The following is a 12,102-nucleotide window of genomic DNA, read 5'->3' as shown; positions in this document are numbered from 1 at the left end:
CATAGGGTGCCGACAGGGCATACATAAGCATGCTACCTCCACGACTCCTCTTCCCATCTGGCCAAGATTTGGGAGTGACGCAATGGCATGGATGGCCTTGATGGGGGACACGGAGAACGGACACCGCGGGAAGGATCGAGAGCTCCCGGGCTTAGGAGACTGCAACTGTTCTCCCGCCCCCAGGAGTGGTACAGTCCGGGGCGGGGCGGGGCGGAGGAGTCTCTCCGTGGTCTCTCCCCGCCCCTTCCCGCCTCCGAGCCGGACTGCGGCGGGAGCGAGTAAGCGCGCGTCCGGCAGATCCCTCCCCCGGCGCCGGCGACCGGGCTCCGCCCCTCGCCGAGCCGCCCCCTCCGCGGCTGCAGGGAGAGCTCGCCCAGCTTTGCGGACGCCGCCACCGTCGCCACCGTCGCCACCGTCGCCTCCGTCGCCTCTTCCTGCTACTGCTGGCGTTCCCGGGCCGCTCCCGGTGGCGGCGCTGCCCTGGGTGGGCGGCGGGCCCGGGCGGCAGCTGAGCACCCGGCGCGGCGCATCCAGTTCTCCCGGCCGCGCGGCGCCGTGACAGGTGCAGAGTCTGGGCTGAAGTCTCACCTGCAGCCATCGCCGCGATGCCCACAATGCGGAGAACAGTGTCGGAGCTTCGCTCTCGCGCTGAGGGTGAGTGACCACCGCAACAGGGGGGCTGTGCGCGGAGGAGGCGCGGAACCAGCCTGGGGCAGGGCTGTGAGTGAGCGAGCGAGCGTGCACGCGTGAGTGTGTGTGTGTGTGTGTGTGTGTGTGTGTGTGTTTATGTTTATGTTTATCCGGCCAGAAATACCTTGTCCCACCTCTTTCCCTTGACAGTCGCCAGACTGTCTCGCCCGGTCCCTAGCGGACCCTTCTCCCTGCCCTGCCTGCAGTGCTCTCACAAATCCTTTCCAGGGTCCAGACCCTCCGAATTGATACTGGGAGAGAGCCCCAAGGCTTGCTTTACACCGCAGCGTGACCATTAGGGCCAAGTCACCAAGCGCACTTGCTTGCCCAACTCGCCACTAGCCAGCGAACCTCCGGGTTCTTAGCTTCCTCCCCACCCTAAAGAACAGATCGCCAACCCTCCGCCCTCGCCTCCAGCGCCCACCTCTTAACAGCACCCACATCGCAGCTCCAGGGGAAGCGGATTTGCCCTTCACAAAGTGTAAGAGCTTTTGATCCATAGTCCCTTGCCTCTCTAGGCGCGAGGATTCTTAATTGGAGTTCGGTGCTTAGTAGGTGACGTGCATTGCGATCTTTCATTCTGTCCTCTGCAGTGAAGTCTCACCTGGCTGAGTCTCTCGGCTGAGGTTTCGTTTTTGTTTTTCCTTATGCCTGAAAACTGCACTTTGGCCAGTTGAGCTGATTTGTAGACGATGTTTTCTTTGCTCCACCCAGGGCCAGCTGTTGAATGGCTACACTTGTCCACTTGTCGGTACTGAGCAACAGATGCCGAGGGTAGAGGCAAGGGGGGTTTGGTGGGCGAAGCACTCGTCATCCCAGCTGAGGAGCCTCAGCATCCTATCTGTCCTGTGGCAGCATTCAGTAAATATTCCTTGATTTTGATCAGGGCAAAGCCAAGACTACATATCCCGAGTTTTGTTTTTCATTGCCATAAACCTATAGTTGAACCCTGCAAAGAGGATAAGGTGTTTTTGAGAACTGAGCTATCTTGTCACCATTACTGATTCTCACCCTTCCTCCCCACCCCCACTCTTCAATGTCAGGCTGGTCATAATAGTGGTTTTAGGAGAAAAAGAAATGTGTGTTTTACACACACACACACAAACATACACACACGTGGGGTGGGTGGGGAGTCCAGGGATTTAAGGCAGGGCATTTTATTTTTCCTCTGTAATGTCCTCATTTGAAAATAGAGTTCCTGGGCTCTAATATCTAGGATTTCCTGATTTCAAGACTTAGGAAAATATTAAACTGCTCTGGGGAGAGAGCCACATAGAGTCAAAACTAACCTGTGTCCAACAGGAATTTAATACATACTTATTGTGATAGCAAAAAAAAAAAAAAGTCACTTATAGGACGTTTCAGTTTTATACAGTTGAATAGATAGTTCTTTTAAAATGTACACAGTAAATATGTACTCATTTTTACACTTCTAAATGAAGTTAATTTTGCTGATCACCCTTTGAACTGTAGAGGTGATAAAAATATAATATAATGGTGATAGTTGGTGTTTTCAAATAATAGCAATTGATGGATCAGATATTGTGGGGAATAGGAACAAGAAGTAAAAAAAAATCTAAAAGAAATGCAGAAAATCCTGTGGCACATGTGAGGATTTTATTAGCATTGAAGGCCTGCAGTGTTCTTTTTGATTGGCACATGTGTTTTACAAAACACTTTCACAGAGTTTATGGGATCTTACAATGCTCCTAGAGGTTGGCAAAGGTGGAGTACCATCTGCTAGTTGAGGAAATGATGGCTCAGAATGGTTTAGTAACTTGCTCAAGGTCAAGTGGCTAGTTTAGTGACACATTTGGTATAACAGCTCTGGGAAAACAAGGGCTGCTTCTTACTTAATCTTTGTATTCCCTGTGCATCTAGCACAGTGTCAGGCGCATTGTGGTGCTTGGTGAATGACCCTTTCCTCCCATATTGGTTGATTTGCTCAGAACTGTGAGGACAAAGTAATAACTGTGTGGGCCAGCAGTGTGGATTGTTGTCTGCTCTTCCCACATCTTTCTTTCCTGAGCAATGTTCTCCTTCCATAGCTCCTGCTTCCTAAAGGGCCTTGCTCTGAACTGCAGTCCTTTGGGCCTCAGCTGATTGGATCAGTCTGGGCTCCTGACCCAAGGGCATCGAATCCATTGGTGACTCACACTTGTAACCTTGTGGTTTGGCTACAAAGATCCTCTGTGTTATTATATCTCTCTTGGGAAGTATTAAGGTTAGAGACTTTTATAGTGAAAATCAAAGCAGAAAGGGGCAGAGGCAAATAATCTGATGGGGGAGAATCTGATGACTGTAATAGGTCATGCTAATTCTGCTGAAATAAATAAACAAAACCCATGAATAGATAGGAAAGAAAATGGAAGAGATAGGAAAATGCAGATGCTGAGAGAAGGTGGCCAGACCTTGGACTTGAAGCCCTTCCTAAGTTTTCTATTCCCAGTTCTCAAGAAGTTTAAAAAAAAAAAAAATCTCTTTTTATCCCCCTTCTTGAAGTTACTTGAATGGGTTTCTGTTCCCTGAATCCAGATTGGCCAGATGCATGACTGTCTTGCCTGTAAGTTGTTTGTAACCAAATTGGATAGGACTGAAATGAAATAAGGAATAAATAGTCTAAGAGGGGCTGTTGTTAATTGAATATTGTGCTTGTTGTGGGTATTATCTGTCCTGTGCAAGATCAGGAATTTAGTACATGCTTATTCCTGAGCATGTGAATAATTCATTGAAGTATGATTTGATGAGTTCTCCTGCAGTGCTTTTCAAACTTTAAGGCATGTAGGAATCACCTGGGGATCTTGTTAAATAAAGGCTGATTTAGAAGGTCTGGGGTAGGGCTGGAAATATTAGACTTCTGATAAGCTCACAGTTTATGCTGGAAGTTGCTGGTCTGCAGGTAACAGTCTTTAAAAGATTTTGCCATCTCTTGCAGTGCTTGGGAGGGCATTGAAGGTAAAGAGTAATGACATGAAAACAGCAAATGTGGCTTATTGTAGAGTTATTAAGGAAATTAGCTAGGAACAAAAGGGAAACTTAGAAAGGAGTAGGATGTAAGTTTGGACAGGTAGAGCACTGCTAGATTACAGAGCATTTTGAATGCCAAGATGACTCATTTGGATATAGAATCGAATATGTGAACAAGATCTTAGAGTTCATTAATCTAATTTGAGTATGACACTAATGCATAATAACTGACAGAGCCAGTCTGGAGCCAAATCCTTATAAGAGAGTGACATCCCAGGAGAAGCATCTTAGATAAACTAAGAAATGCTGTGGATGGGCTGGAAGGACCCTCACTGAATAGGCTCTATTGCCAATAAAGTCTTAAAATAGCAAAGGTCAGGATTAGCACTGAAATGGAACAGTAAAAATGGGAAGGGAGGAATCAGATTTCTATCACTAAACTCGTTCCACAGGTACTTGGGACTTATCAGTGAGCACAGTGGTAGAAGCCTTGTCCTTGGTGGTGCTTCCTTTCTAGTGAGGCATGAGAAAAAGCAAACACAATAAATAAGCAAATGATAGTAAGTGCTACTGAAGAATAAAGAGAAGGTAAGAAGGTAAGGCCAGTGGATTTCAGTTCTCAGAGGGTTGGTCAGGCTACCCTTCATTGAACAGTTGAGGCAAGACAGTTAGCCTAGTGGGGACCTGGAGGAAGGGTGAGGGAACAGGCAGAGGTAAGGGTCAGACAGAGGCTTCAAGGCAGGAGAGTCTGGAATGTCAAAGGAACAGGGAGGGCGAGAATAGTAGGAAATGAGGCCACATGATGGGACTTAGCTGTATAGAATAAGAGGCAGTTGGATTTTTTTTTTTTTTTTTTAAAAAGCAATTCTCTCAAGCAGTAATTTTGAGTTCTAATGTTTATAATATTCCATGTCTTTAAACCTCATTAAAATGCAGTTTCTTTGGCTTCTTTATGAAGATTCTATTGAGTAGACCTGAGGTGGGCCTGGGGAACTGCAAAACAAATGAGCCCCCTAGGATATTCTGGAGCTGGTTCAACTCTTCTTTACAGTCTTGAGCCGACTGGTTGAGAAAAATTCCAACATCCCCACCTCCCACCCCCATTCCACCACATACCACACATTCTGACTATTGAACCTAGGGCCTTGTGTATGCTAAGCCAGTGCTACATCCCTGATTGAGATAATCTATTACAAGATAAGGAAGTTGAGAAAGTGGGCCAATACCTTAAGAGAAGATCAAATTTTAATGTAATTGCAAGACATCCAAATTGACAGGCTTTAAAGCTACTTGGGAATTTTGAAGTCAGATGTGGAAACAAAAATCATCTTTGGAATCTTGAATTCAGAGATAACACTTGAAACCCAGTCAGTATATAAGTTTGCCCGAAAGCAAGAGTAAAAGCCTAAGGTTAAGATTTTAGGTCTCTTCTACCCTGGCTAAATTAAATGGATATCTAAACACAACATCAGTAATCTAGAAACAGGGACTGAAATAAAGGTAGCTTATACACAAACTCATGAGGGATATTGGCTCCTTATTCCTTTTTGCTTCACCATTCTGAGCAGATGATTTCCATAAAGTCACAACAAAATTGCTGGGTGCCAGCCATCTTGTAGAAGTTCCAGGCAGGAAAAAAATGGAAGGGTTGTCCTGAAAAATGCCATACAGAGAATAATGCTTATTTTTGCATTGGCTCCCATCTTCAAGAGAAGCTGGGAAGTGTAGTTTTCCAGCACAGCATATTACTCAGCAGTGCATTACTAAAGGAAAAAGAGAAACCAGTTAAAGGGTAGGCAACAGGCTCAGTCACACCAGGTATTCAGATTGCCAAAAACTCTTGCTTGAATAAAACAGGAACTGTTTTTAGAGCTTGTGCTTAACAAAATTACAAGCATTAAGTTGTTCAGAACTAAAGAAGTGTACTCAGAAAAACACATACCCGTCCAATGGTTTGCATTTTCTTCTGCTGAATATGATAATGATAAAATGGAAGGCTGTTCCTGGTTATGTAACACATGTACTGTGGGATCTATTTGGAAGTTGTCTTAGTGTCTTAGGGAGTTTACTAAATAACAACTCTAAAATGTTTGCAACTGTATAGAATACTATGTTTCATTTACTTAAAAGATAACAAAAAGGACAGGAAAATTAATTTCTTGTTAAAGGAAATATTTTAGGAGGCTATTTCAGTTGTTCATATCAAAGATGACTAAGGTGTTTTTTTTCCCTTGGATGAACATGCATTACCTACCTACTGTGTGCAGCTAATTGGGTGATGGGACAAAATGGATGGTGAACGAAGGAGACCCCAGCAAAAATGTGGAGATGTGTTCATGGCTTATAGCTGAAGTGATGCGAAGTGTAGTGATACATCATGTAATTAGTATTTCACATTTTCTAAATATGTCGTTTTATTTCATGTTATTCTAACTGCGTCAGAAATACATTTTTAGGTTTTGTAATCTATGGCATGGAATTCATTATTTTCCTCATCCTTTCATTTCAAAAATAGTGAAAATTGAATTGTGCACCTACATGACAGCCGTGGAAAGTTTGCATATGTCTTAGGAAGCATTTGAAGCTAGTGAAATGTTTGCTGTGTGGGTCTCAGGATTTCATTAGAATGGTGGTGCTGGGAAGACATAGCTTTTGCTTTCCTTCTTCACCCCTCTCCAAAGCCTATACCTTTCAGTGATCTCATCCTCTGCAGAGTAAAATCCTTCAAGGCACGAGTTTTTGTCTTGTCTTGTTCAGTGACAGGTTGCTCCCTGCAGGACATTAATGGCAGCTCATGTGTTTGTTGAATGAATCTGTGGCCTAGAGATGAGAATGCGGTAGAATCCAGGTTGTAAAGTACTCTGAGCTAAGTCCAGATGTACTTAGCACCCTTTTACAAGGAACCCCCACACCACCATGAGAGGATTTCTGTGATTTCTTCACTCTTGTACCCTCCCCCATCTCAAGTTCTACAGTTCTGCTTGTTTGTTGAATGAACTGATACAGAGCTTTGTTCTGAATGGAGGAGGAGCTTATTACCTTTGTTCTTTCAATTGTAGAAGTACTGCCTGAACATTGGTAAATCTCACATCGAACAGAGAGTAAAATCACCCCAGATGATGCCATCGAATATAATCATGTTGTGATTGTACAATTTTATAAATTTTATGTAAGATTTGTATATTTCTTAAATGTTCTCATTTTGTATATGTCCTTCTAGCTATTTTCCAGAAGAGGAGAAAAATAAGATCATACTCTACATTATTTTTAATCTTTTTTCCCCGTTACCTAGTATTTCATAGACCTCTATGTCCATATGATCTAGAGTTTTGTAAATTCAATGTGGTTTTTGTCTCTTGTCGCTTCTTACATCTCTAATTCTTAGAGCAGTGATTTGAACTTGCTAGGGGCTCAGTCATTATTTATAGAATGCACAAATTGGTGTCATTGATTTTGTGACAGTTTAGTATTTTTACCTTAAATATAGTTTACTAAGGAATGTCCTGTGAATGGGCATTTAGGCCATTTCCGGTTTTGTTTGTTTGTTTGTTTTTGTTTTGGTGTTTTAAGTAGTTGTTTAAAAAAAAAAACACCAAAAAAAGTATTTGTACACTTCTCAGATTATTTCTTTGTGAAAAGTCTCTAGAAATGGAATTTCTGGGTGAAAAGGATGTCTCTTCTTATGATTTTTTTTTTGTTTTGTAACTTAGACATGTAAGCTGGAAGCTATTGGTGTTGAAACCAAACCATTGGTCTGAATTCTTTCATTTTAAATACCTTTTCAGTTAATTTTTATCTCTCTGGGTTTTGCAATTATATTGTGTATAATAAAGCGGAATTTTTTTTTTTTTTTTTTAAATCAGGGATTGAACACAGGAGTGCTTAACCACTGTGCCACATCCCCAGCCCTATTTATTTTTTTATTTTGAGACAGGGTCTCAGGGCTGAAGATATAGCTCAATGGGTAGAGTGCTTGCCTTGCATGCACAAGGCCCTGGGTTCAATCCCCAGGATGAGAGAGAGAGAGAGAGAGAGAGAGAGAGAGACTGACTCACTAAGTTGCTTAGGGTCTCAATAAATTGCTGAGGCTGGCTTTGAACTTGTGATCCTCCTGCCTTAGTCTCCTTAGTCACTGGAATTACAGGCATGTTATACCCAGCTATTTTTTTTATTAGTGCATTGTAGTTGTACATAATCATTGGGTTTAATTTGACATAATAATATTGACAGGGAGTTTAATTTACTCCATTTTAGGCCTCAATTTCCCCCCTTTCTCTCCCCTCCTCCTTCTCTAATTTCCATTCTTCTACTCTGTTGGTCTACCTTCCACTCATTTATTGATTTTTTAATTGGTGCTTTATAGATATACATAAAGATAGAATTCACTGTGGTATATTTATACATGCACATAATATAATTTAAGCTAAGTATTTTTAAATGTTTTCAGTTAATTATTATGGGAATAGGTATTTGTTACTTATCCTACAAAAACAAAAAAAAACCTTTTTTAATCTGCTGGAATACCATGGACTCCAGTTCTGTCTTTAAGGTTTCATATAGTGGCCCCTACATAATAGCTAAGATCTTTCTCATTCTATTAAGAATTAGATCAGAATTTAGACCAGCTGGAGTTTAGCTAATAGTTCCAAGGAATCTTCTTATATCAAATTGGCTTTCATATCTCAAATCAGTACTAAGAAAGAGAAAACATGAGTCACAAGTGCTAGACATGTATGCAATTTAAAATATTCTAGTAGACACATTTAAATTATAAAACAGGTACCATTAGTTTTAATAATATATTTATACTACTCAAACCTTAAATATATTAATATAAGTAATATTTATAATGTTAATATATAATAGTAATATAATGTTATAATAATATTTTATTTAGTAATGTATCTAAATAAAACTTAATATATTATAAGCATATGCTTCCTGTAACCCAGTGTATTAAAAGTATTATTTCAATATTTATTGATATAAAATTATAAATGAGAGAATTGACATTCCTTTTTTACACTAAGCTTTCTAAGTCTGGTGGTTATGTTGTTTGTACAGTGTATCTAATTTGGATGCGTGCTTGGTAGCCACAGTGATCACTGGCTCCCCTGCAGAACAGCACAGCTATAGATTCAGCCTCCAGCTTGTGCTAGCTTTGTAGGACTTCCTAGAATTCTTCAGTATATAATATTTTTTTTAATGAAAACCCAGAGCTCCAAGAAAGCTTATTAAAAATACATGTGTGGATATACTTGTCCTCCAGCTTCCTTGCTGACAACAGAAGGCAGTCACTTATGTCCTCATAAAACCTCACACATTGTGTTTGTGCTTAGATAACACTGCTTTTGACATGGCCCTTGTGGCAATTTAGGGAATTTATGTGAATACGTGTATCATCTTTGGAAGTCTTGTGTTTTTTTTTGTTTGTTTTTTTTTAAAAAGATTTGGTGAGCAAAACCCATCCTGCCTGTCTTCCTATTAGTTTTTATTTAAATGTTAGCATAAATGTGAAATACTTTGAGCAGTACACTTTATGTTCAATATCACCACCTCTTTCGTCGGTGTAAAGGGACTGTGTGTCTGAGCTTCATGGATTATTTACGCCTCTAATTGATGGGGCACAAGGAGGTGTCAGTTTTATATATGTATTTATATATATTTTATTAGTTGCTCAAGACAATACAATGATCTTGACACGTCATACATGGTGTCAGTTTTAAATTGAGCCTCTGTTCATTATTTTGTCTGAGCTATCTTTGAAGGAGGTGACTGATCGTGATCCATGTAGGGCTGTGCTCAGTAGCATCCCGTTAGTCAGGTGACAGTTCAGGCAGAGACTGCTGCCAGGAAGGACAGAGCTAAAGCTCTCCCAGGTTCTGGACCGGAAACCACTTTAGTTGATCTTTCAGATAAGACTGTTTTTGTGAGTGAAGCCGGTAAGCAGAGGGTAAATCAGAGGTGGTTTGTTCTGACACCAATCTAGACCAGCTGGGTTTCCCGAATGTGTCCTTGTGACTTTCCCTGGTCCTGAGGAAAAGCTAATTTGGTGTAAAAGAAGTTTTCTTCCAGCTTCTGCAGACCCTCTTTTCCCTTTGCCCCTCCATCACACCCACATAGACTTAGCCCAATCTCTGACCTGAAAAATCTCTGAGGTAGGGGGGCATTTAAGGAGCTCCGACTCCGCACTCTAAAGACATGAGCACCTGCCACCATTTCCCTGACCCCTCAGTGCCCGCCACACAGCTCCTAGAGCTCCCGCCTAAAAACCCTGCCTTGGTCAGGTAGAAGGTGCTGATCACCGCCCCTGGCTGGGACCCCAGGGCTCTGCACTGGCCTGCTAAGGTTTGGGAATATCATGTACCTGCACTTTCTCTCCTGTTGCTCTTGGCAACTCATCCAGACTGACTTGTGGCCCCATGCAGGGCGCCTTTGATTCTGAATGCATCTGCTGCCCATGACCACTCCTGCTGGCCACGTCCTGCCACTGTCTTCATCTGGGTGGCTGTGAATAGTTGACTCCTTTCAGTTCCCATCTCTCCTTTCCTTCCCCTTTCCTGTCCCAGACCATCTCCTGTCTCTGACCAAAGAAATGAATCAGATCTCAGTATAAATTTGTCCCAAACTGGATGCGTGTCTCTGTACTTTAAGCTTGAGTTGGGTTCATGCCACCGTCTCTTCCGGGATGGTGGTGATAAATGTTGCCAGGTAAACTGGATCAACTTGTCTAACTTTATTTTCACTCTTATGGGTAGACCTTAGAGAAATGACACGGGGAGGACCCTGCCTGCCATCTTCAGTGCAGAGTGTGGACAGGGCAGTGGAGGCTTGTGAAGTGTGGCTTGTTGTATAGCCACATTGTGTACCTCAGTGGTACTCAACTCTGGATGCACAGTGTATCACGTAGGGGTGTTTCTGAACAGTGCCGACATGTGGGTCCATCCTAGTCCAGTGACGTCAGTCTCCTCCGTGGGGATATGGACCAAGTGTTGATATTTCATCTCCCAGATAATTCTAATGTTCAGGAGTAGTGGAAAGAAGATTAGATTGCATATTTATTTAGCCATATGTAAATACAGTTATTATGTAAATAATTTAATTTATTTAGTTATATGTAAATATGTTTAGTCATATATGTTGCCAGCCAAGAAATCAAGAGCATATGGATATTTCTGGGTTTTTTTTTTTCCCCAATCCACCAAATTGCTTGATGGGTCTAATTATATTCCTCTTAATTTTTCTCTTACAAGTGATGAAGTTCATATGATGATATTTATTCAATTTTGAAGATTTTCTTTAAAATTCTGAATTGAACATTGAATTCAGCACAACCAAATGAAGAGTACAACATGTCTGAGTTTATTTTTAGCTGGTATTATATCTACTCTGGGAGCTTAGTGAATATGAGGTTTTCTGTGGTATCATTACTGGCTTTGTGCTAACCTGCTTACTTTTAGTATATTATAATAATTAATAGCTTTATTCTTCCCATATTGATAGCCCTCAGATTTAGTCATTTGCAGCTAGAAAAAAAAAAGATAGCTTAACAAGTGGGTAATAGAAGTCTTTGAAACTTCTTTGGTAACCTTATTTCCAAGGGATGTCCTTTCTTCTATTGTGTATTTCTACAGTTATTGATTTATCCCACCATAGTATGAAAAGGTCTTTTATAGGTTAATGTATCAAGTGTGAAAACTTACCACAAGTTCCAACTTATTTGCCTTTCCTGGTTGTGGATTTGAAGGTCAATATTTGAGATTCTTAGTTTGGGCAGTCTGGGGGCTGTTTGGCCACTTGGATGAGGGCTGTATATTCCGCTATAGGCTGTGGCCACTGCTGGTGGTGAAGGTTATCATCTGCAGCTCTGAGGACTGGCAAGTAAACACTACAGTGCCTCAGATTGAGTGCATTTGCCCAACCTTTGTGTAATTGTTTTTTATTTTATAATTCTCATTTATTTATTTTTAGTTTACATTTAGACTTGCCTTTATTGGCTGATAGTGTGACTTGTACTTTATAGATGAAAACCTTTTTTAAAAGCCAGGATTTGCCCCCATAGAGGAGAGCGAGGGAAGGTTCTGACTTATTGGCTCGGTTTAACCCTATGGTTGCTTATGCCTGCTTTTGTTTAAAATTCAGTAAAATAATCATTATATAAGTTATCACATGGATTTTTGTGGTTGTTTTGGTGGTACAGGGGATTGAACCCAGGGGTTTTTTACTGAGCTATATCCCAAGCCCTTTTTAGCTTTTATTTTGAGACAGGGTCTCACTAAGTTACCCAGACTGGCCCTGAACTTGTTATATCCTCCTGCCCCAACCTCCCAAGTCCCTGGAATTAGAGGTGTGTGCCACTGTGCTCAGTATGAGTTGGCTTGTTGTGAACTTCTGCATGAATATAATTAGCAAAGGAGAATGTTTAAAAGCCCTCTTGATTTCCCC

At 41.5% G+C, this 12,102-nt stretch overlaps 1 protein-coding gene across 3 annotated transcripts in view; it reads left to right on the top strand.

The window, feature by feature from the left end:
• Nucleotides 1–374: 374 nt before the first annotated feature.
• Nucleotides 375–12,102, top strand: part of Atp8a1 (ATPase phospholipid transporting 8A1) — a 229,096-nt gene continuing 217,368 nt past the window's right edge. For all 3 annotated transcript variants that reach the window (XM_048784412.1, XM_015482073.2, XM_048784413.1), the window contains exon 1: nt 375–654. In XM_048784412.1, coding sequence (XP_048640369.1) covers nt 606–654 — 49 coding nt within the window. In that variant the 5' untranslated portion in view covers nt 375–605. The remainder of the gene's footprint in view (nt 655–12,102) is intronic.

The sequence above is a fragment of the Marmota marmota genome, unplaced genomic scaffold, assembly GCF_001458135.2.
Source record: "Marmota marmota marmota unplaced genomic scaffold, marMar, whole genome shotgun sequence".
In the NCBI taxonomy this organism is placed as follows: Eukaryota; Metazoa; Chordata; class Mammalia; order Rodentia; family Sciuridae; genus Marmota; species Marmota marmota.
The sequence above is the reverse complement of the archived record's forward strand: the minus strand, read 5'-3'. Positions and strand labels throughout refer to the sequence as shown.